This window comes from Microtus pennsylvanicus, chromosome 11 (genome assembly GCF_037038515.1).
Source record: "Microtus pennsylvanicus isolate mMicPen1 chromosome 11, mMicPen1.hap1, whole genome shotgun sequence".
Lineage (NCBI taxonomy): Eukaryota > Metazoa > Chordata > Mammalia > Rodentia > Cricetidae > Microtus > Microtus pennsylvanicus.
This window is the reverse complement of record NC_134589.1, coordinates 66,121,689-66,147,316: the sequence shown is the minus strand read 5'-3', so window position 1 is coordinate 66,147,316 and position 25,628 is coordinate 66,121,689. Positions and strand designations below refer to the sequence as shown.

The 25,628-nt window shown below is 47.0% G+C and overlaps 1 protein-coding gene across 1 annotated transcript in view; it reads right to left on the bottom strand.

The window, feature by feature from the left end:
• Fat2 (FAT atypical cadherin 2) overlaps positions 1–23,330 on the bottom strand; it is a 58,580-nt gene extending 35,250 nt beyond the window's left edge. The window contains exons 1-8 of the mRNA XM_075992556.1: positions 20,072–23,330; positions 15,090–15,404; positions 10,962–11,020; positions 8,901–9,212; positions 6,862–7,072; positions 6,046–6,185; positions 4,173–4,454; positions 2,627–2,837 (exon numbers count right to left, since the gene is read on the bottom strand). Coding sequence (XP_075848671.1) covers positions 2,627–2,837; positions 4,173–4,454; positions 6,046–6,185; positions 6,862–7,072; positions 8,901–9,212; positions 10,962–11,020; positions 15,090–15,404; positions 20,072–23,330 — 4,789 coding nt within the window. The remainder of the gene's footprint in view (positions 1–2,626; positions 2,838–4,172; positions 4,455–6,045; positions 6,186–6,861; positions 7,073–8,900; positions 9,213–10,961; positions 11,021–15,089; positions 15,405–20,071) is intronic.
• Between the last annotated feature and the right edge of the window lie 2,298 nt (positions 23,331–25,628).

Sequence of the window (25,628 nt, the reverse complement as noted above, 5' to 3'; positions counted from 1 at the left end):
TGCAACCTTGAAAGGTGGATCTGCACACATGGAGTCAGGCTGCCAACACAGACAGAGACTAAAGCCACTCTTCCCTTTATGGCCTCACATTAGAAAGCCTCTCACCATGACACTTGAAGAGTAAAGTCACGAGCGGAGTGGGGAAATGCACAATAGCCAGACCACGAGGCTTCTGCATCAGCGCCTCCACCACACCCAGATCGCCTAATCGTGGCCAGTCTCACATCATCTTGACAATTTCTTTTCAATATTTAGCCTTTGGCCAATCATGCTATAATAGTATTTCATGAATATTTCCCTTTAAATATGTTCACTCCAGACTCAACATGTTTTTAGAAGGCAATTTCATACTGATCTTTTTAAAAAGAAAATCATTTTGGCTATAACTCAGGAGATTATCATAAAAACAACAAAGAATCATATTAAACCCTATAAAAAGATATTCCTTACTATAGAGTATATGGCCTAAGACCAATCTTCTATCTTTGGTTAAACAAAACAAAACAAACAAAACCAAACTAAATAACAACAAAAACCCAATTCTCAAACCCACCTGAGGCTTGTAGCAGAATTTTATCAGGAAGTCTGAGTGGGAACCAGAAGTATGTGCTTCCTTCCTGCAGGAGTGCCTGAGTGACAGGGTCCTGGTTTGGTCGCCACCAGAGGCACAGGTCCCATGTGGAGGCAGGGAGGCAGTTCCCTTTTTTTCCCATTATGCATGCTTTATATGGCCAAACAGCTGAGCCTCATCATAAAACCTCCCAGCTGACTCTCACACTCTTCAGACCCTTCTTACAGGACGATGGAAGGCTAGGGGGTGCATGAGTCAACAGCAGGCTTAGGTCACTCATCAAATGTAGCTAAGTTAGCCAGGCATGGTGGTGCATGTCTGTAATCCCAGCACTTGAGCAGAAGGCAGGAGGATGAGGAATTCAGTCCTTGGCCACATAGTGAGTTTCAGAGCAGCCAGGGCTATATGAGACCCTGTCTCAAAAATGAAACAAAGCAAGGAGTACCTAAGTTAACTATCTAAATAGAATTCTACCTATTTCTCATAGGAAATGAAATTATAGACTCATTATAATCTCAATACTACCAAAGATGCTCGGGAAGATGGACGGGAAGTACACTGACAGTTATCTCTGGGTGTTGGCATTTAGCATTGTACCTTATTTTTTCATACATCCTTATATCTTCCGTGTTCTCAAAAATGAACATGAGTGGTTTCTATAATCCAAAGAATATTTAAAACTAATATTTTAGCATTTTGTTACATTTATTCATATTGGATGTGCATGGCACTTGAAGGCCATCATGGGGGGGGGGGGCTCAGAGGACGACTTGAGGCAATCAGCTATGTCCTTCCACCATGCAGGTCCTAGGGAGTGAACTCGGGTCATCCGGTTTGGAGACAAGTACCTTTACCCAATGAGTCACCTCACCAGCCCCTTAAAGCTAATCTTTATCTCTAAAATAAATCTCCATTATGAGGGATACCAATAAGATGAATTGAGATAAACTATGTGATTCTATTTCATAATCATTTCTGAAATAATTGCTTATTTCAGAAAATAAACAATGAATGTCTCATGATTTATATTCTTTTTCTATAATGTTCTCCTGTCATGTGGGGCATACAAGTATGCCCCACATTAACTATTTCTCCCAAAAGAGGGAAAGTAAGAATCTCTGATTTTTAAAGATCCACTCAACTAGCATTATGCTCTGAGAGGGTAGTGAATAAGTCTTGATTATCTTTCTCCTTCTGTAGCGTCTACTTCTGTGAAATATCATCATGAAAAATAATGCTTAAGATGTCATTAATTATGCATTGTATCTTATAAATGATCACTAGCAATTTGTGGGATACTGGATATTATCACTTTTTTTGTCACATCACTTGGATTTTTTAAAGGTTTATTTATTTTTAATATGTGTGTGTGTCTGTGTGTGTGTGTGTGTGTGTGTGTGTGATTGCAATGCCTGCAGAGGGGGTATCAGATCCCCTCTCCCGCTGGAGTTACAGGTGAGAAACCCAATCAATGTGGGTAGCACTAAACTTGGATCCTCCCCCAAATAGTGTGCCCCACATTAACAAATAACTGATGCTTCTCAATGACCGTGAAACTCCTGGCATTTGCACATTTTATAATTTATGTCACATAAGCATTTGTCTTTGGATTCTAACAGTCTTATAACAAAGGTGATATTCTCAGTTTTTAGAGGAAGAAAATCATATAACAGATGTCAAGTCAATAAGTGATCTGAGCAGAAAATAAAAGTTATTCCTAAAACAATGCCAAGACCCTGGTGACATACTTTCATTTCCCTTCTCACACAAGTGCACGAAGTCATATTCTAACACATTTACAGGCTCTATAAACATTTCATATGATCTCCAGTGGCTTGTATCATATTATTCACAAATTTCCCCATAACTTGAGAGTACCTTTGCTATTTTAATTACCATTTTTTGGAAGAACATTGACACATAGAATGTTCTAGAATGGTCATCTGTCACTTCTTAGAGAGCTTGTACTTGAATAATCTGTAGAGTTGTGTCTCTACTGCTGACCCTTATTCTAGACCCTTGTCTCATCCCGTAAGTTCACAACCAGGGCCTCACCTTTTAGGAAGGAATAATGGACTTCAGCATTGGCTCCCCGGTCAGCATCCACAGCTCGGACCTGCAGCAGCTCCGTGCCAGGGGCAGTGGTGTCAGGAACATTTGCCTCATAATGGGGCTGAGTGAAGTGAGGTGAGTGGAGGTTTCCATCCTCCACATGAATGGTTACCCACACAAAGTTCCTCTTGATGGGCATCTCTTGGTCTCGGACCTAAAACAGGGTTCAGCAGAACGAGCAGCAAACAGAGTCAGAGGAGGTAAGGTCAGAGTCAGGCCAAAGAGACAGAGTGCCAATGAACAGGCTACCTAACTTCTGTGGATTCCTTTAAGTCTTTCTCCAGTCTATGCTGTTAGACACATCTCAGTTATTTCATATTGGGCTTAGCTGTTCCTATGGATACTTACACTTTAGGAGAAAGGCTTATGAGGCAGAAACACAGCAGGTCTCAGACTACGAGCTCTTTAAGATGGTAACACGTTAATGAGTTCTGTGGTCGTGTAGATTTGGGAGGCACTGAACTCAGTGAAGTCATAGGGCTTTCTTGGTGGCAGGAATTCTCAAATCCTTCAGTGTACACTAATATCCCCAGAGGATGATCAATTGGCTTGTAAGAATCCTGACCCTGAGACAGGAGGTGAAACCCTCACTCCGGCTTTCTCAAAAATAACTGTGTGGTAGTTAGCAAATCTTTCTTCCCCTGTGGGCTGCAGGTATGGGTAAGAGGTATGAGCTGGGGTAAGTGGAGAATGTAGTGTGCAAAATTCAAGGAGGCTCTGACTCTCAGAGTCACAGAAAGATCAGCATGTGACCCAGACAGTGAGTCCTCCTTAAATGTTATAGCCTACAGGCTTGCTTGCTTGCTTGATTCTTCTTTTTGCCTTGGGCTGGAGCATCTCTGGGTCTCTCCCAGATCTGATAATACATGAATCTACAGGTCAGCCATAATAAAATTACAGAGTGGGCTAAGATCTGTTGTAGATATTTGGGGTGAGTCCAGAGAAAGCTGAGGCTGATGGGAGATTCCTTGGCTAGTCCACTTCTCTACTTTACTCCAGGAATCTCTCAGAGAAGGTGCTCTGGCCAGCTGTGAGATACTACACCTCTCCCCCGGGGGTTATGTTATGAATGTCTACATAACCGATCCATTCTATCTGCCTGCATGCAAGTTCCTTGTGTAGGGTTTGAATGTGAAATGACCCCATAGAATCATGTGTCTGAATACTTGTTGCTGAGATTGGGAAGGTGGTGGAAGCTTTATGTGGGGAAGGTGTGTGGGAGGAAGTGGGTCATGGGGGTGGTTCTTGAGGCTTTTAAGCCTGGCCTCACTTCCTGCTCACCCTCTGTTTCTTGAGGGCAGACTCAATGTGACCAGCCAGCCTCCTGCTTCTGTTGCCTGCCTTCCCTGCCTGCAGCCATGTCTTCTCTTCCATGATGGACTGGACCTTCTGGAACTTTCTCTCTTAAGTTGATTTTGTCAGAGTATTTCATTAGAGTGAGGAGAACGCAGATAAGATTTCACTCCTCATCCATTCTGAGTTTACTCACCATGACCATCAGAATGTGCTGAGAAGGCCAGGAGAGCAGGTCCAATCTTCCCACTGTCACCAACACTCCACTACTTGGGTCCAGCTGGAAGAGGCTGGCACTTCCAGGGTCCTGGCTGCTGTGGATGGTATAGATGAGGCCTTTGCTGTTGTCTTGATCTGAGGCCTGGACCTGGAGGAGTTCTACCCCAGGCAGTGTGTCCTGGGGGACTGTGACTTCATAGTGATCCCGCAGAAACTGAGGCCGATGGCGGTTGATGTTGGCAATCATGAAGATGTGGACCTGGGCAGGGGGACAAGACACAAAGAGACCGATTGGACTGCATGGACACAGGGATGGTGCCTGCTGGGACTTCACTGTCCCTCCCATCTTTGTTGGCAGTGTCTGGCAAGCAGTTGCCATTCTCCTTAGTAAATAGCTATTGAAGGTATGGTAGAATTTCAAAATAACAAGCTTTCAGATACCAAACTGCCTAGTAGATTTTGCTGTTTTTTTTTCAAGGCAGGGTTTCTCTGTGTAATAGTTTTAGCTGTCCTAGAACACACTTTATAGACTAGGCTGGACTCTAATTCACAGAGATCTAACTGCCTCTGCCTCCTGAGTACTGGGATTAAAGGTGTGCACCTCTATACCTGGTGCCTAGTAGATATTTTTTCTTTTTCTTTTCTCCTTTTTCTTTTCCTTCCTTCCTTTCTTTTCCTTCCTTCCTTCCTTCCTTCCTTCCTTCCTTCCTTCCTTCCTTCCTTTCTCTCTTTCTTTTTTGAGACAAGGTTTCTCGGAGTAGCCCTAGCTATCCTGTAATTTTCTCTGTAGATCAGGCTAGCCTCAAACTCAGAGATCCTCCTTCTTCTGCTTCCTAAATGTTGGGACTAGAGGTGTACACCACCATGTCCATCTTTTTGCCACTAATTTAAAAATGAATATATTTAAACTGGACAAGTTGGTGCTCACATAGAAATGTAGTAGATGATAGTCTGAAGCAGAATTACCATGAGTTTGATGCCATCTTGGGCTATACGGTGAGTTCCAGGTCAGTCTGACTACAGAGTAAGTCCCTGTGATAGTTAGTGTTAATTGTGAACTTGACACAAAGTAGAATGACCTGGGAATGGCATTTCAAGGAGGTGTTATGTAGACTAGTTGTCTCACAGACAAGTCTGTGAGGGATTATCCTAATAATATCAGTTGAGGTAGGAAGACCAACCCAATATGGCACCATGCCCGAGGCAAGGGATCCTGAACTATGTAACAGCAGAGAAAACAAGTAAACTAGCATGCATGTGTTAACTCATTGCTTTCTACTCTTGACTTGGATAGAATGTGACCAGCTGCTTCAAAGTTCCTGCTGTTGAGTTCCCTGCACTGAAGAGATGTAACCTGGAACTGGGAGCCAAATCAACCCCATCTTTCTTAAGCTGCTTTAGTCATGATGTCTTACCACAGCCACAGGAAGACACCCTGTCTCAAAACAAAAAACAACAACAACAACAAAACAGAACAATTTCATTGGGCCATTTCTTCAAGCAAAATGTGTAAAATTCCAGTGTATGATGTGGCATTACTCTACAACAGTCAGAGTAGAAGCTGAAAGCCCCATGACCTGTCATTTCTCATACCCATTGGAGTCCTTATGGCAGACTATCTTTAATTAAAACTGTTTGTGTAAATTCTTTCAATATATAGAGATGTAGGATGGGGAAAAATTCTCCCACAACCACAGAAGTGGAGTGTGTATCAAGTAAGACTGATATCCAGAACTCAGATTCCAACTTCTTTGAGGAGCCTCACATCAATCAAAAGCCTTTAATAGCCTTACTCCAAGTTCCCCTCCCATTTCGTTCTGAAACAGGAGCTCTTGACCAAGGCCTCTTACCTGGGTGGCAATTGTGTGGAACCCATCTGTCACCTCCACAGTCAAGTTATAGCTTGACTTTCTCCTCGTATCAAGAGGCCTGGCTATGGCAATGCTGCCCGTGGTCTTCTCAATGTCAAAGTCCATGTCCTTATCCCCATCTGGAGGAGGGAAGGAGCAGATACGACACCAGTAACTTAGGCAGCTCTAGCCTACCTTGGGTTTGACCACAGATCTAGAGCACATGGTAAATGCAATCTTAGCTGACTTTGGCTGTCAAGACTGTGGGTATCCAAGAAAGAGGCTGAGCAAGAGTCTAAGACTATTTGGGAATGGTAACTACCTGGTGACAGATTGGATCGTATTTCCTTAGGTGGCCCCCCAAAATGCTACATTATCTGTCCAACTTAACAAGTGATCTAGCAAAAAGCAGGGATGTGGGGGCTGAAGAGTCCTGTAGGAAAATCAAAAGCTGCTGTAGAATTTATTCTGTTTCTGGGATTGTTGGGGCTTGAACATGTAGTATGCCCCATGGCCCAGGACTTGAATGCCTGGTCTTCAGATATTGGCACTCTTTTTGGGAGGGTGTGGAACTCAGGAGATTCAGGAGATGGATCCTTGGGGGAATCCCTGGGTCCACCTGAGGTCTTAGCTATAACAAAAGAGGCTCCACAGATGTGTTGTCCCTTTTATACAATGTCTCAGAGAACCAGAGAAGAGGTGATCACCACTCAGAACAAAAGGAGGAGATGTCAAGGAGCATGACCTTGAGAGGGAGAGAATATTGCACCAGGGGGGAATATAAAAATAGACGGATTTGTCCTCTTTGGTCCTCACCTGAGATGTGGAACCAGAAGAGGCCAGGCCGCCCTTCTACACTGATGACTCCCACCATGTGGTTCACAGGGTCCGTTTCCATGACCGTGAAGCTGTAGTGAGGCTCATCAAAGGACAGTGGGATGGAGGATGGCCGAGGCTGGGGAATCCATTCAATGTGAAGTCGGACACTGGTGGAGAGGGCTGGCTGCCCGCTGTCTGTTGCCTTGATCTAAGGAGACACCAAAAGCCAAGCTGAGTCACCATTCACTCATTCACCCACGGGGCACACACTTGAATGGCAATGATAGGCAAGAGTTCTGTTAGTTACTAGGTGAAAAAAAATCTAGCTTATCTTCAAGAATCTCTTGTTGGCGGTGGTGGGGGAGAAGCAAAAAGCACAAGGGCAGCTAATATTGGTTGTCACCTTGATTGGTGTGTCAGTTTGAATGAGAAATGCCTACCTTTGGCTCAGATATTTGAACACTTGATCCCCAGTAGACAACACTGTTGGATGAAGTTGGGTATCTCCATCTGTCAGTAGGTACAGCCTTGCTGGAGAAAGTATGTTACTGGGGGGTGGGCTTTATGGTGAGTTTATCAGTTTGCCCCACTTCCTGTGCTCTCTCTGCTTCCTGTGTGTGGATGACATGTGATTTTTCTGCTTCCTGCTTTCTGCTTCTACTTCCTTGCCTTCCTTGCCATTTATAGACTTTATCTCTCTGGAACCATAAGCTAAAACAAACCCTTTCTTCTTGTTTTTTGGTCATTTTTTTTTGTTTTTGCTTTTGTCTTTTTATCTGTGTGTCGTCCTCCCACTCCCCACAACAACAGGAGTAACTAACACAACTGAGCCGTGCTTAGGAGATAGTAAAGCATGCCCTTGGGCATATCTGTGATAGCATTTCCAGAAAAGATTAGACTGTAAGGGAGCTGACCTAATCAGTGGGTCAGTCTCTTGTTGGGTTCTTGATATGTAGCTTGGAATGATGGGAGCTGGTGAGAGGTAGGGGTGGACTGAGTTGGAGGTCACCAGGGCCACATCTTTGGGGACCATATCTTGCCTTGGATCCCACCTGAATCTCCTTTTCTCAGCTCCCTGGTTAGCCGTGAAAGTCAATACTTCACCTTTGTCACATAATCCTTCCATCATGGTTGCCCAAATGGGTGTGGCAAAGAAATCACTGACAAAATCCTCAATCTTTCCTCCCTTAAGCTGCTCCCGTCAGGAATCTGATCACAGTGGTGAGGAGGACTAGCCAAGACAACCGCCATCTCTTGCTGCATACTGATTCCTAAGCTGGAGTTTATACTCCTTGGTCTCATATCACTGCCAACAAACACAAGCACGATGAGCCAGACTCACTGAGGTCTGCGATGATCAGTCCTCAATCTAAGAGCTCTGGGTGCAGCGTTCAACCCTCACGGTAGCCCTGGTATAATTTTTCTCCCCTCTGTAGGCAGAAATGGGGACTCCATATGATGAAGTCGTACCCTGAGTCATGTGACCCTCCAGCAACAAGGCTGTGTTCAGTTTATCAGTGCGGTGTGAGAACTTGTGATCTGCCTTTTGATACACTAGCATCTTAAGCTCAGTTTATAGAGATTCAAAAGCCTTAAATAACTTGTCCGAATAAGACGAAAGAATCAAGGGCACTGTCTCCTGACAGAAGCTGTTGCCCTTCACCCAAGAGGGCCCTATTTCTCAGTGCTAACTTCCCAAGAACGCATGCATGTGCACACATACGCACACACTCACACACATGCACACACACTCAAAGTGGAGTTTAGTGACCATCTTTGGGGATGCAACCCTCTGGAATGTATTAATGCTGGTCCAGCAGAATAGGCTGAGAGTGTCTCTCAGGAGTGAGTCTAGACCTGCCTTCTCTTTATAAGCTAAAGCAGGCAAAAAAAAAGAAGAAGAAGAAGAAGGAGGAGGAGGAGGAGAAGAAGAAGAAGGAGGAGGAGAAGGGAAGGGAAGGGAAGGGAAGGGAACGGAGACAGGAAAATGGTGATTTTCTCACTCCCTCTGACTCTGCAAACCTTCAGTCGCTCACCGTTAGGATATTGTATTCTCCTGCCGCAAAAGTGCTGCTGGAGGATACAACCCCCGTGACAGGGTCAATTCTGAAGCCCTCCTCATCACTCTCCTCAATGCTGTAGGTGATGTCGCCGTTGAGACCTTCATCTGGATCTGAAGCCATCAACCTATACACAGGCTTCGAGGACAAGGGGCTCAGTCTCTCAGGAAGGCGGACATTGAAGAGCTTGTGGGAGAACACGGGCGGGTTGTCATTGACATCCAAGATACACACCACCACTCTGGAGGTGGACTTTAGAGGGGGCTCCCCGTTATCCAGCACAGTCACCTGTAGACAGAAAGGTGTGTGAGTTCCTGTGACGTCACCGGGAAGCAGTGCCTAGGACTGCCACGGTCCTACCATGGCTACCACCAGCCCACGAGTAGCCGCAGTTAGAGCTGATGGCTGCTACTGCAATGATCTGACCTTGGAGCAGCAAGAACAAAAAGAAACCACAGAGAACCAGAAGCAGTCATGGTTAGAATCTGCTGTGAAAGCCTGGCATTCACGTAGAAGACTCCTGGGCCTCTTCCATCATCATCATCATCATCATCATCATCATCATCATCATTTATTATTTGGCTTGTGACTGACAGAAGTTTTGTTCTCTGCTTGCATTAGAAGGCATTTTGCAGGAATGGGTAAAACCCGGGTCAGACACGCCACCCAATACATGAAATAAAATCTAACGTCAGAATCACGCTCTGCTGTCACAGGGACCTAACCCGCTGAGACATCCATAGTCCTGAGGAAATGGTACGAGACAAGGCGTTTCCACTCACGCTCAGAGGTCGGAAGGTGGCTCAGTGGTAGAGCACTCGTCTAGCATGTATGAGGACCTAGGTTTGATTCCCCACCCTGCACTGTAGAAGTACTTCCAGAGCCGTGGCTCTCAGCTGCCCTCATGCTGCGACCCTTGAACACAGTTCCTCGTGCTGTGATTACTCCAACCATAAAATTATTATCATTGCTACTTCCCAACTGTAATGTTTGCTACTGTTATAAATTTCAATGTAAATATCTATGTTTTCCAAGGGTCTTAGGTGACCCTTGTGAAAAGGTCATTCTGCCCCAAGGGGGTTGTGACCCACAGGTTGAGAACCAGCTGTTCTAGATTTAAAGATAACTGAACCGGGAATTCAAGGCCACTTGCTCTTAGTGACAGACGCCTTTCCTTCATCTTTCTTTCTTGATTTTTGTTGTTGTTAGTCAAGGATGTCAACCCAGGGCCTCATGCATGCTACGAACATGCTCTCTCAGTGACCTGTGCCCTCATTTTTTCTCTATTGTTTCTCTCGAGACAGGTCTCTCACTAGGTTGCACAGACTTCCCTGAATTCCTGTAACCAAAACTGACTTTGAACTTGAGAGTCTCCTCCTAAATAGCTGGGACCACGGGGAAAGAGAATTTCAGAGCCTGTATTATAGAAAAGCAAATATGCATCCTGCCCTCCGGAAGCCCTTAAGGCCAGAAGAGATGCGTGTGGGTGAGTCGTGGGCTGCTCAGGAAGGGAAAGAACTAGATTTGTAGCCTCTGCTAATTTACTCCCCTCTAGAATACTCCTTGTAGGAGGCTGAGCATCAGGGGTGCTTGGGCGATATTACAGACACCCTAGAAAGAACACAGATCCAGAAGACAAAAAAATGTTTATCCTGGCCCCACATCAACTGTAGTAAAGAACCCTTAAGTGGTTTTCTCTCCAAGGAAGGAGGGATGGGTTAGAAACTAGACCTGACAAGCATGTATTCCCACTTCCAGCACTTCCTTCAGGAACTACACGTGAACCCAGCCATCCTCCTATGCTTGGATCTGTTTTCAGATTCCTTCCCTCCTCAGTACCAAAGAGCCAGTGAAGGCCAAAGGACTCTTACCACTAGTCACAGAAAGACTGTACTGGAATAGGTTGTCCTGTCCCACCTCAGCCCTACACTCCAGCCACAGCCACAAACACAGTGCTGGGGCCATGCAGCTGGCTGCCTACAGCCCAGCCTCCTTCTGGGGCTCCCAAAGGCCGTGCCCAGACTCCCCACCACTTACCTCCAGGACATGCTCGTCTTTGCTCTCTCGGTCCAGCTGTCTGGCAGTGGAGAGCAGACCTGGAAAAGGACAGATGGAGAGCAATATGAATGAAGGGCTGTTACTGGGGTGGGCTCAATATCACACGTAACTCTCAGATGAGAGTCCTGGGTTTGTTGCTTTGTTTTTGTTTGTTTGTTGGCGCGGGGGGGGGGGGGACTTTTAGAGCTCTGGAGAAATGGAAGGTGTGGTGAGGAGGTGGGAGACACGAATAGAGAATGTGCTAACTAAAGTTCCCACCTAAGTCCATTTTCACTATGAGGCACTGATGGGTCCAAAACTCAGCAATCCACACAGTATCACCAGCTTGCCCAGTCAGACACTGGCTTCATTCTTCTGAGTGCTGGGATTCGAGGTATAGAACCACTATGCTCAGCCATGTTTTGTCTCTGCCTTGAACTTTCTCTCCCTACCTCCTCCTTCACCCTTTAAGGACCTATGTTCCTGAAACCGCTGCCCTGGAACTTCCTGAGTCACTGCCTTCTTGTCTACCCCTTAGTTTCTCTCTGACAGCTGTGTCTGGATTCCCAGAGAATACTCATGAAGGTGAGACATGGCTGAGGCCCCGCATAGGGATTGAAGCATCCACTGAGCCTGTGTGGTAGAAGTCCCCGCCTCTCCCAGCCTAAGCTGACACTAGTTAAATTAACAAAGCTTCCCCATCAGTCCACCTTAGGGTCACCCTTTTCCCTCTCCATCTGCCCCCTAGGTAGTCCAGAAACGTTCCCAAGACCTCACCAGTGATGCGGGGTGGAAATGTGCTATCTCCAGATTGTGACCTCCATCTGCAATGACCAGGAGGTTCTCAGGTCACCCTCCCTGTCCTTGTGCCCTCTGAGACTACTACTTATCCCCACTTCCTTCATTAGGCCGCCACAGTTTGGCCACACCCAGCAGCTTTTTCCCTCCCCCGAGCACCAAAAGCACCTATCTACCTGCATATAATTTACTCTTTGGTGCTATTCCTACAGTATTTATCACTAAATATCTATGGTTCCCATGGGCCGACTTCCCCAAGGCCTAGAACAAGATCAGATTTCTCTTTACATCTCTCCACAGCACACGACTTTAAGGCCTCGCAGGGGACAACATCTATAAGTGTTTGCTGAGTAAAGGTATGGATCACAAACAAGAGCTCATTCATCCATTTAAAAGTTACTTGTTGAGCTACTCTATGGTAGCGCCAGGTACTGAAGACACTAAGACAGGCAAAAGCAGTCAGTTTCCCTTTTTCAGAAACCTGTTGAAGTCCAGTGGCCATGGAGAGTTAGTGGAACAATCACGTGAATGGATACAGTGGGCTGTGTGGTATGTTAGCAGTGCCGGCAGGTGTGTTATGATATTAGGAAATACAGTTGACTGGTCTCTGTGGTCACACAAACAAAAAGAGAGAAGAAGCCTGATGTGTAACCAAGCCTTTTTAATCCCAGCACTCGGGAGGCAGAGGCAGGCAGATCTCTGTGAGTTCAAGGCCAGCCTGGTCTACTTAGCAAGTTCCAGGTCAACCAGGGCTGCACAGTGAGAGAGAAGGCAGTGAGTTCTGACTGGGACAGTAGCAGGTGCCAAACCCCATGGGAAGAGCCTCTGTAGTCCACAGCAGCTATGAATGAAAAGTCCTGAAGGAGCTGTGTCTGGGTGTGAACAACAGCAAAAATCTCCTGGAAGGAGTCTGTCTGCAGAGACTGATGGGCTGACTGGAATTTCAGTCCTGTGGGGAGATTGGAACTTTGTAGGTTCAGAGGCGAATTACTTTATCTCAGGCAGGTTTTAGCTTTCTTGTCTCACTCTGTATCTGAACTATAACACCTTGTGATAATAAATAGAAACCTCTTAGAAGCTATTAACTTAGCAGAACACTAGCTTCCACCAATCCAAGAGCTAAGAATGTTGTCAGACAGCATCTTGGGTCTATAAAAAAATCTTCCCCTTCTCTCTGTGTGCCTCTCTGGTGTACCCACCAATATAGTTTATAGTTGCCTAGATTTATGGCTGACTTTGTTCTGTAGAACTATAAAAACCCTGTGAAACTGCATCTGTGTTGGAATGTGGAATTTGATTGGTGTTGCCTAAATCCACGTTCTCTGGCCATGGTCACTCAGAATGGCTCCGGAGTAAACCATCTCTTATTCCCTTTAAGATGAGAGCTGCGGTTTTTATGTTGACAGGCAGGTAGCTGGAGCCAACAGAGGTATCGTGAGGGGGTAAGGTGAAGCCAGAGAGGTCAGTGGGACCGGTTTAGGCACCAGCTTCATGGACACAGGGGACCCTGACTTCATCTCAAGGACATAGGGAGACCTTTCAGGCTTCTGCAGTGGAGACGCGGATGACATGGTCAATGTGAGGAAGTGGGTTGGGGGCTGATGGTGGGTACAATTATCATGGTAAAAGTTAGAGTTCAGACTAGTCATGATTTCTTCTGCCTGGCTTCAAAAGCTGGGAGTGCCTCTGCCTGCAAGGGCATCTTGCCACGCCTGCTGCCAGAGGCCTGTTGACAGTAAATAGAAGGGGGTTGGGAAAAGCTGAGGAGTAAATGCCTTAGGTGAGGAGTGGGGAGGAGAGGTGTGGGGGTAGGACATTGGTGACAGGGGTGAGCCTGAGGGGTGAACTTGCTTAGACTAGTTTTCTCAAAGAAAAGCCTCCTCACCTCAGAAAGAAGAGGATGTAGCTACAACCTGATGTCAAAGGTTAACCCCAGACTCTTGGCATTCCCTGCCAAGACTGTATGCCTCAGGGCTCCTGGGAAAATTGATAAGCTATTCCCCTTTCCCCTCTACTATCTGTCCTTACGGGGCAAAAGCACATTGTGGGGCCAGAAAGAAGGGGTCGCATGGGAATGTCAGACTTCTGTGGAACAAGAGCGGCAGGTGTCCTAACTGGAGGGATCAGAATGGGACTGAGACAACAGGGGTCAGGAAGGAGACTGTGGGGACCAAAGATTGTATGTGTGATGTGCTGTCAGTCTCTGGTACACGGTGGCCCTGTGGGAATAGGAAGAGAACGTGGTCAGAGCATGCTATCTTTGAAGACCATCCAGAGATCTGGAATGTTCTATGGAATTTGCCAATATGAACTACAACTTAGCAAATTTGTGCTTAAAGTTAGTGTGAATCAAACCAACTATCTTTGGAAGGCTCTCCCTGGGTCATTGCTGCGATGGGGTTACCCCTGGATTCCCCTGAACCTTCTACTATTTTTGGCCTGTGAGGAGGCTGATGGGATGTGGGTGAAATCACAATTGTCACTGTTTTGTGGACAGATCTGAGACTAGTCTGCAGTAAGGGCTGTCCCAGTTAGCTTTAGTCGTTGACTTGACACAGCCTAGAGTTGTTTGCAAGAAAAGTCTCAGTTGAGGAATTGCCAAATCATATTGGCCTGTGTGTGTGTGTCTATGGAGGGTTGGCTTGACAGTTACTGGGTGTAGAAGGGTCGGCTCACTGCAGGGGGCACCACTCCCTAGACAGGCAATCCTGGACTGCATAAGAAAGCCAGCTAAACAGAAGCCTGTGAGCAAGTCAGAGAGCCAGTAGGCGGCATTCCTCCATGACTCCTGCCTTCAGTTCCTGGCAGTCTGACTTCCCTCAGTGATGAACTATGACCTGGAAGTATAAACCAATAAGATATCTTTATGGGCTAAACCCTTTCCTCGCCTAAGTTGCTTCTGATCAAAATATTTTTACCACAGCAACAGAAAGAAGTAGAACAACAGCTAATGATGGCTCTGGCCGTGGCTGTGGCTTGGGGGCAGGGTCAGTTGGAGAACATTTGAAGGTCTGAACTAATCTCAGCTTGACCTCTGGGTCGCCTGTTGAACCCCAAAGCAAGGAAGATTTCAACAAGTTCTCACTTTCTTGTGGAGATGGCATGGTTGAAAAGCATATCAACTTTGGCACCCGTAAGAATGCTGTGCTTGCATTGCTAAAACATACATTTCTGGAGTCTGCCTCAGATCGTGCACTGGACAGGTCTAGATGGGGGCCTGAGAATTGGAATTGCCAAGCTGTCTGCAGGTAATGCTGGTGCTGCCCCAGGAACACTCCGAGAACCTTCTTGTAGATGTATACCCCGTCCCTCCGGCTCTCCAGGCCTCACCTGTGGAAGGATGAATGACGAAGTACCCCATGTGGTTCCCACTGGTAAGGTTGAAGGTCAGCTTCCCTTGAGAGCTGGAGTCTGGGTCCCAGGCCTCCAGCTGAAGCACGGAGGTACCCAAGGGGGCATCTTCCTGGACAGAGGGGTAGAACACAGGCTGCAACATGCAGGGTATGTTGTCGTTGATGTCCGTAACCTCAATGTAGACTTCAGTGACGGCAGAGAGGGGAACGGAGCCCTTGTCCACAGCCAGTACCGTCAACCAGTAGAAGGGTGTGAATTCTCGGTCCAGAGGTGCCAGAGTCTCGAGCATTCCTGGAGACAGCAAGTGATGAAACCCAATATACTCAGATCTCAGAGAGGTTTAGAAACTACCCTACCCAGGGCTGGGGAGAGGGCTCCGTGAACTACCTGCTATATGAGTATGAACCTGAATTCAGATCCCCAACACCCACATAAGAGTTGGGTACGGTGGTGGGTGCCCATCACTTCAACACTGGGGAAGAGGGATGGAGGAGGCAGAGGAGTCTGTAGGGCTTGTTGTCTGCCAAGCTAGCTGAATCAGTGAGCCTTGGGGTTCCATAACAGACTGTCTCCAACAATTAAGTGGAGATCAACAGAGGATGAAACCTATCATCAGCCTGTGGCCTCGATGTGCCCACTCACATGTATGGGCACATTCACACATGTATATACAATGCACACACACATAAGCACGTGTTCAGATATACATACACACAGATACACGCACGCGCGCACACACACACACACACACACACACACACACACACACAAATTAAACAAGAACAAAAATCACCCTACCCAACATCCACTGATCAGTACTGTGGAAAGGATGCTGACTGACAACCCAGGGAAAGCAGGTAGGGCTGTCAGCATGAGGTGGGAGATGCTGAGTTGAACACAGGGGTAACTGTCTCTGCTCAAACGGCCCTTGCTTCTGGCATGCAGACATATACAAGGCTTCCAGAAGACAGTGAAAGTTTACCAGCTATGCCCAACTGCTTCAACCCAAGTTCCAGCTAGCTTCCTTACATTCTGTAATTGGGATGTCCTACCATTGGCCTTAACCTAATCCCGACAGTCCTTCAGTCCTGGTGGATCCTCACATTGAAGGTTAGAGGTGTGAGGAATATGTTTCTGCTCTCTACTTCATCACTTCATGGCTTTAGGGGCCTAGCTCCGGTCTTTAGTTCATGTACTCTACAAACTACCTAAAAGGGCCAGCTCTGCTCTAGGACGTGAGGTTCTAACAGTGGGCACAAGAAGCCTGTACCTTAAGTTCTCACTGGTCACTTTCAGCTGACAAGGTCTGCACAAGGGGCAGGGTCTAGACTCACAATCAAAGCAGAGCCTGCCAGAGGTAACAAATGGGGAAACTGAGGCCCAGATAGGGAGAATAAATTTGGTCCAGATTATATAGCGAGTAAGAAGAAGAGCTGGGGCTGAGCATGATATTGACCTTTAGTATCTCAGCACTTGGGAAACAGAGACAGATAAATCTTTGTGAGATCGAGGCCAGCCTGATCTACATAGAGAGTTCCAGGCCAGCCAAGGCTACACAGAAAAATCCTGGAGAGAGAAGAAGAAGGGTGAAAAGAGGAGGAGGAAAGAGAGATTGAGAGAGCTGGGTCTAGAGTCTGTTAAATGGAATACTCTTGCCACCACACTACCCTGTCCTTCGCCCAGGAAACAAACTATAATTCAAGACTTTAAGATATATTACAGAACCAGAGTAGTGAAATAATATGGTATTGGCACAAAACCAGACATGTAGACCAAAGAAACAACATCAAAGACTCAAACATGAATGTATGTAACTTCAACTACTTAATATTTGACAAAAATGTCAAAAACATATGCTAGAGAAAGAAATCATCTTCAACTAGTGATACTGGGAAATTTAAGGGGTCCACATGCAGAAGAACAAAATTATACTCATATCTATTACCTTGCACAAAAACTGACTCCAAAGACCTAACTTTGAAGCTTAAACACTGAAACTACTAGAAGAAAACACAGGCAGGGCCTACAGGACACAGGTGTAGGGAAGGACTTCCTGCGTAAGAGTCCATTTCCCAACAATTAAGGCCAACAATTGACAAGTGGGACTTCAAAAAGCTACGAAGCTTTTGCACAGATAAAGAAACAATCAACTGGGTGAAGAGGAAGCCCACAGAATGGGAGAGAATCTTTGCTAGCTCTACATCTGACAGAGGATTAATATCCAGAATATATATATATATATATATATATATAAATAACTAAAAAAAAGGTAAAAACCCCAAATGACCCATTCAAAAAATAGGTCTGGGATCTCAGTAGAGAGGAAGGAGGAGAAGGAGAAGGAGGAGGAGGAGGAGGAGACTAATTAGGGAAATGCAATTCAAAACACCAGCCAGAATGACAAAAATCAACGGAACAACTGACACAAATGTTGGAGGTGACATGGGGAAAGGGAGCCCTCATTCACTGTTGGTGGGATTGCAAACTGGTGCAGCCACTATGGAAATCAGGGTGGAGAATTCTCAAAAAGCTTTAATAAATCTACTCTGTGACTCAGATATGTGACTCCTGGCGTATTCCCAAAGGGCGCCGCATCCTATCCCACAGATACTTACTCAGCCCCACTTATTGCTGCTCTAGTCACAGCAGCTAGGAAACAGGAACAACCTAAATGTCCCAGCACTGATGAATGGGTAGTGAAAATGTGGTGCACACTATGGGAAACTATTCAGCTTTAAAGAAAAAATGAAAGCATGAACTTTGTAAGTAAATGGAGTGAACTAGAAAAGATCATATTGATTGATGTAACAGAGACCCAGAAAGACAACTGTTGTACACTGCCTCTTATTGGAAGCTCCAAGCTCCAAACCTTCATGTGTGAGTACATTGGCTGTAGTAACCACAGAACACAGGAAAGCATAACCAGATCATTGCCAGGATATGGGGCTTGGGGTGCAGTAGCGCGGGGAGTAGCAGTGTACACATGATCTGATCCAGGAAGTGGGAAAGGGAGGCTTCTTAGGGGGGAGGGCGTAAATATAGAAGAAGGAGGGAGGAGGGCAAAGGAGAATAGCAGGGTACAAGTGATCTGCGGAAATGGAAAAGGGGGGCTTTTAGCGCGTGGGGGAGATTAATTCAGAAGAAAAGGAAGTGGGCAAAATAACAAATAAGGATGTCTGAAAAAGCCACAAGGAATCGTGCTCTTAACTATTTACCAAAAATCAAACAAACAAAATACCCAAGCACCTGGTACACGTAATTAATTCTGTGTATAAATATCCATGTAGAGACTTAATGAGCCTTTGTTATCTGGGCTGATGGTGCTCCCTCTAAGAGCCAAAGACCACCTAAACAAAAACCCTAACAGCAGACCCGAGAAGCCCTCGTTCAAGTTGTTGGCCAGGGCTGTCCAGGAGAATCTCAAAACACACATTCTATTGCTGTTGCCCTTGGTTACTTCCCAGAGGTGGAAGGTGAGTCCCAATTGCTGAAAACACTATGCACTTCCGAAACAGGGCCCAGAGGCCCCTGAGCTGGAACTGACCCGAAAGCCCCCTCCCTGAGGACTAGCTTTCATAGTACCAGAAGGCACCATGCAAGCTTCGAAAGGAGAGAGGCAACCAACAGTCCCAACCAGCAATGGTGCCTATGAACCACATCAGCAAGCATTATGGCACAATAACCTTAGCAGTGGCAAGCATACTTTGGTGGTAGCCAACAGCTTTCTAATTGGGCTTAAGACCTGCTCAGCAAGAGGGAGAACATGCTTGGTGCTGGAAACCTAGTTGACTATTCAAGGATTCTGGAGGAGAATCTACAACCACTAATTTACTAATCCAACATAATCCCTCGCCACAATCTACGCATTTGTCCGTTTATCCACAGATATGTAGAGCCTTCTTCCCTCATCAAGGAAGCGTCTCTTTGCAACAGATGAAGACCATTACAAAAAATCACAACCCATCAAAACGCAGAGTTGTGGAGCCCAATCCTACTGGATGCATCTTCGAAACACTCCTGCACCTAAGGCTCAAGGAACTTTGTAGGAGATTGCGTGGAAAGGGTATAGCAGTCAGGTCATGAGTTTGCTGTGAGATTGAGTTTTCTGCTCACATGAGAAGCTACATCCAGAGTCTCACTAATGTGACCACCCAAATGAGAGTTGAACAAGGACACCAAGGAACATAGATGCCAAAATGGATGGAGAGAAGGCCACGAGGTCTCTCTACACACAAAACTATAGGTAACTAAGGAAGGCTGGGAATGGGAGAAGTGGCCTTTCCCAGGGAAGAGCAGACCAATTCTTTGTCCAATGCCAAATGGTCAACCCTGAAAACTTACACACATACATTCAGGCAGCATTACATGAACTGAATATATTTAGGAATATATATGTATATATGCATATAACAATTAGTAAAAGAAAAAAAGAGGTCACCGGGCAATGGTGGCACAAACCTTTAACCCTAGCACTCGACGGAGCAGAGGCATGCCAATCTCTGTGAGTTCGAGGCCAGCCTGGTCTACAGAGTAAGTTCCAGGACATTTAATGCTGTTGCACAGAGAAACCCTGTCACAAAAAACCAAATAAATAAATAAATAATAAAGAGGTGATGAGTTTGAAAAAGAGCAAGGAAGGGTATATGGAAGAATTTGAAGGGAGGAAATGGAAGGGGGAAATGTAATTAAATTATAGTCTCAAAAATTAAAAAAAAGATAGATAACTATCATGTATCACTTTCATAAATGGGATGTATATGTTTATTATATGCATATAATATGTATTTTACACATACATGTGTATGTATATATGTGTGTGTGCCTATATAAAAAAAAAACCTGCAGTAAAAATCCTCATAAAGACAAACCTAAAATACAAGAGTCAGGAGGGTGAATTCCCCCGTGTTGTCCCCGTGTCCCATTTCAGCCCCAGCACCCCGTGTACCTCACCCCAGTACCTGTGTCTTGGTTGATGCTGAAGGCTTCCAGGCCAGTGCCAGCCCGTAGGAAGTACTGGAGCTCTCCATCCAAGCCACTGTCATCGTCCTGGGCCGTGACTACCATGACCGTGGTCCCTGCAGGGCTGTTCTCCTGCACTTGGCCCTGATATACAAAGGATGAGAAGCGAGGAGAGTGGAGGTTCTCATTTACATCCAGGACTAATACTTCTATGTGGCAGAGGGTCCTGCGGGCTAGAGGCTTCCCACTGTCACTGGCCCAAAGGCTCAGATTGTAACCAGCCCGCCTCTCAAAGTCCAGCTCTCTTTCCAGACTCAGAGCTCCGGTCATCAGCTCTACCCGGAAGGTTCCATGGACGTCATCCACCAGGGTATATCTCACTTCACCTGCAGGGCCCAGGTCAGGATCAGACGCATCTAGGAATGTCAAGACTGTCCCAAGGGGCATGTCCTCTGGCACCTTCAGTCTACTGTGCTGTGTGATACACTGCGGAGGGTTGTCATTGGTATCCTCCAATGTGATCATCAAGTCGGTGACAGAGAAGAGCTGGTGGCCATTCATGGGCTGGTCTCTGGCCTCTACCTTGAGTATGTACCGAGCCTCTGATTCCCGGTCGAGGTGTCCTGTGACAACCAGCTCCCCAGTGAGTGGGTGGAGAGAGAACTTCTCGGTGGGGGTTAGCAGAGTGTAGCGAACCCTCCTATTATCCTCTGAGTCAGCGTCTTTCGTCTTCAGCTCTGTGATCGTGGTTCCAATGTCTGTATCCTCAGAAATGGTGAGCTGGTACCCACCCGGAGGAAACCTGGGTGGGTTATCATTCCAGTCTTTTACGGTCACAGTCAACAGCTTCCAGGAAGACTTCTGGGGAGTGCCCAGGTCATACACAGTCACATTGAGGACGTAGAAGCTGGTGGTCTCATAGTCCAAGGCTGCTGCCACTGTGAGCAGCCCTGTCTTCAGCTCAATGTCAAAACAACCTTCCTCATTGCCATCCGCAATCACATAGACCAGACTGCCGTGAAAGCCAGCATCTGGGTCAGTGGCTGCCAGGCGGGCCAAGGGGGTGTTAATGGACACCTGCTCTAGAATGTCGATGGATTGAGGGAAGTGGTCCTCAAACTGGGGAGCGTGGTGGTTGATCTGATAGTTGCTGAGGGAGGCAAATTCCTCTTCACCCAACTCTTGGCCCTGGAGCCCGGCGGACTGGAGGATGGTATTTGTGATATGGGTCAGCACTCCTGTTTTGTCACATCGTACAGGGACCTCGGAGTGAGGGTCCTTCACCACAGTGACTTTCAGAGTTGTGGGGGATGCATAGTTCTTGCCGTCAGAGGCTGTAATCTTCAGAGAATAGTTGGTGGGTCGAACGGCAGTGAGATTCATAAAAGAGCGTTTGAGAGATATCACCCCTGAAAAATGGTTAAGATAGAAATAGTCTTGTTCATTGCCAGACACAATTTCATACCTTAGGTTCTGAAGTTCATCCATGTCTATGGCGGACACAGCCATTATCGATTTCCCGACTGGTGCATCTTGACGAAGGGACACAGTACAGTTGACTTCCTCAAACATAGGCTCGTTGTCATTCAAATTCTTGAGCCTCAGAGAAACAGACACCTCCTTCTCCTGGCGAAAAGGAGACCCCCAGTCTGATGCCTGGACCCGGAAGGTATATATTCTTTTCATGAGTTCATAGTCCATGGGTTTGGTGGTGGAGATGACCCCCAGGTAAGGGTCAATAGAAAATGGGACAGTATTAGGGCCAACAATGGAATAGGTGACATGTCCATTGTCCCCGTGGTCTTGGTCTGTGGCTGTCACGGTCAAAACACTGGTACCAGGAGGGATGTTCTCATCAAAGGTGCCTTCGTAGGAAGACTTGTTGAAGACTGGGGCGTGGTTGTTACAGTCCACAACGTCAATGATCACTGTGGTGGTAGCCAGGCCCAGGGAGGTTTTCACATGGAGCTGGTACTGGTTTTGGTCATTGAAGTCCACACGCTTCATGGTGGTGATCAGGCCTGTGCGAGCATTGAGCTTGAATACCGTGTTCCCAGAGGACGGCTTTAGAACATAACGCAAAGTGGGGAGGACAGTGGTGACCTTCACCAATGCCACACGACTTCCAGGAGGGGAGAATTCACTGAGCTTTACTCTGTAAACCGTCTTCTCAAATCTGAGGTTGTTCAGCCTGGAGGGTGGGAAGTGGAAAGCCCTGATGGGAGAGTGGGTGGGAAGTCTGTTCCTACTGTGGACCTGGAAGCTAAGGTTGAAGCCATGCGGGTGTTCTTCCCAGTTAATAGCCCTGACTGCCACCAAGTTGAACTTGTTGTCTTGGGCATAGGACTGGAAGGCTTTGAAGTACTTTCCAGGATCACCACCAACCACATCCAGGGAATCTACTTCAGCTCCAGAGTCATTTGTTTCCACCGTGACAGTGGCATAAATGTCACCTTCATCACCATCTGATGGAGCCATGACCACGGAGGTGATAGCTGGGGGCTTCCTGTGCACAGGCTCCACATAAATTACCAATGGAGCCAAGTTGCCAAACCCATTGCCCTCTGAGATTTTTCTCATGCGGTCCACAGCCAGCACCTGGAGCTCATACTTCCCTCGCCATGTGACATTCAGCTTCCCAGCCACAGTGACCACCCCACTGGTGGGATGGATGGCAAACACCTCTGACCTGGCATTAAAGGCATAATAGAACTCAGAGTTCTGGCCCAGATCGGCATCCGTGGCAGTCACTTTGCAGATGGGGCTCTTGAGGGGCTTGTCCTCAGAGATGGTGACTCTGTAGGAAGGTGGGGAGAAGAGGGGTTTCAGGTCATTCTGGTCCAGGATGTGGATGACCACTTGGGTCAGAGCTTCAAACTCCAGGCTCTTGTCTGACGCTTGCACTATGAGTGTGTAGCTGTCTCGTACCTCCCTGTTGAGCAGCGCCGTGTTGCTGCTCTTGGTTCTTATCCTAAGAAAGCAGAAGTTGCCCACCACATACTCCTCAGTCTTAAACACTCCAGCTGCATCTCCAGAGATGATCCGGTACTTCACCACCCACTGGGGATCTGCCAGGTACATGCCCATCTTCACTGGACTTTCCACGTAGGTCTTGGGAGCCGAGTTTTCGTAGATGGTGGCGTTATACAGGGAATGTGTGAAGCGCCAAGCCAAGGGAGGAATGGTTTCTTCTGGGGGTTTCTCACAGGCCACACGGTGGAGCAACAGAATGGCTAGACCCAGCAGGACAAGAGTCATGGTGAAAAGCTCCTGAATAAAAAGAGGGAAAGGCTTCAGGTTGGGAAGGAAACAGCTCCCATTGCCATGGTTCTTTCTTTTTTAAAAGCACATATTAATTGTACTTAATAACTGACTTGATTATGCCATTTTCATACTTTCATAATTATAATGTATGTAACCATGCTTACCCTCTTTTATTCCTCCTCTCGTTCCCCAGATCCCCTTCCTCAATAGTGCAAGAGTGAGCACAGAATAAAAAGCATAGCTGCACCTTCTGCCCACCCATTCCTGTGGACAGAGCCTCCATCTGACTTACTGGGGGTCAGAACACAGACAGCTGGAAATACTCTCTCAGGGGCCTCCACAGATATATCCTAGTTCTGATTACTCATTGGACACCCCCTCCCACCAGGAACCTCTGTGGATGCTCTGTGAAGGTAAAATTGCTCCAACTCTTAGCCAAGGGTCCAAGTCTAGCAGTTTCTCTCAGGAAGACTCCTCCACTGGAGCCGAGCCAGAGCCATACTGAACTGTTTGTGCACACAGGGACTACAGAGAAGCGCTGCCGACAAGATCCCAGATGTGGCACCAGGCTACCTGGATCTCAACCCCAGATCCCCATTTGCTCAGTGGGTAATCCTCCAGCTAGTCCCTGACCCCGGGGAACCTTGATTCCTATTCCACAACATAGGATAAAGATAGTCATCTAGATGGGACTGGAGAAGATGGCTCAGTGGTCAAGAGTACATACTGCTCTTGCAGGACCAGAGTTTGGCTCCCAGCGCCCACATTAAGCAGTTCACAATTGCATCTATCTCCAGCTCCAGGGAATTGGACACCTTCTCCTGGCCTCTGCAGGCACCCTTACTCACTTGCACAAACCCATACATAAACACATACATACATACATAAAATACATATATACATACATAATATACATATAACTAAAACCAAAAACATTTAATATCTATGTTAGTGTATTATTTAGGGTTGAAAGTAGGGCTACGTCAAGGAGAGTGCTTGCATAATGGGCATGAAACGCTGGATCTGTTACTATCCCTCAGGTGTGGGGTGGTGCATGCCTATAATCCCAGGACTGAGGAGGTACGACAGACACCAGCAGGAGGATTGGAAGTTCAAGGTCATCCTTGTTTACACAGTGAGTTTGAGGCCAGCCTGTGCAACTGGAGACCTTAGCTTTCAAAAACAGTGTGTGGGTGGTTCTATCTCATAGCCATGTTGCGGTGTTGTGGGGAAAATGAAGGTGACTGATCTAGCAGCGATTCAGTCTGTAGGAAGTTTTAACAAGATTAGCCATTATTAATGGGAAGGCTGAGTCCAGGATCTTGCACCTATCAGGAGAACATGGGAGCTAGAATGGAGCTTCTGTAGTCACAGATTGGACTGTTTCCCCTGGCCCAGGCATAGGGACACCCAGCCCACCCCTACCCATTGCCGACAGAGCTAAACTCCAGATAGGCAGCTCCTAGATTTTGGGAATGACACAGCCAGACCGGAACCTCAAAGGAACTCTGTCATCATATGCAAAAGGGCAGAGTCCCATTCTGCAGATGGCGCTTGCCCGCCTCACATGGCAGAGTCCCATTCTGGGGATGGTGGGTGGCCAGGTCTGAACTAGCCCAAGAAACTGGTTCACCTTGAACTAACCTCCTGATTTCGCTGTCCTCTCCACTGCCTTGCCGGTGTCCCATAGAGCTGAGCCTGCACCAAAGATCCAGGGGTAGATGCCAGTTTGGGAGCCCAGGGAGAGGGCTGAAGCCGGGTCTGCCCCTGGGAACCCCATTCCCAGGAACACCCTGGCTGCAGGCCATGTGTGGAGCATTCCTGGGTTAGACGGGACAGACTCGTTTTTCTGGTTATCTCGTTCTTCAAAGGCACCGAATAGTTAAACTTCCAGGGCAAGGGAGAAAGGCAGGCGGGCGCCACCTCTTTTCAGAGTCCCAAGTGAACAGGGCACAGAGTTCCCTGACAGCCTGCAGGAAATGTTTTGAGGTAGGAGGCGGGAATGGAAAAGCCCACTTGACCTGGATTCTGGAAGTGCGGGGCAGAAGAGGGGCAGAATCTAGCCCACCCTTTGAGCCTCACCACTTCAGTCTGTCGCTTAAGACCTTCTTGGGGTGCCTAGAGTCCGAGCACCTCAGCAAAAGGATACAGGACGGAGACAGCCACCCACACTTGGAAGGGTCCCCAGACCAGTGTTCCTCATCCTCCCAGCCCATGTTCTTACCTTATTCTGTCCTGCAGCCCCAAGCAGAAGCCATACAGGACTACCGGCTCCAGCCCCGCTAGCAAGAG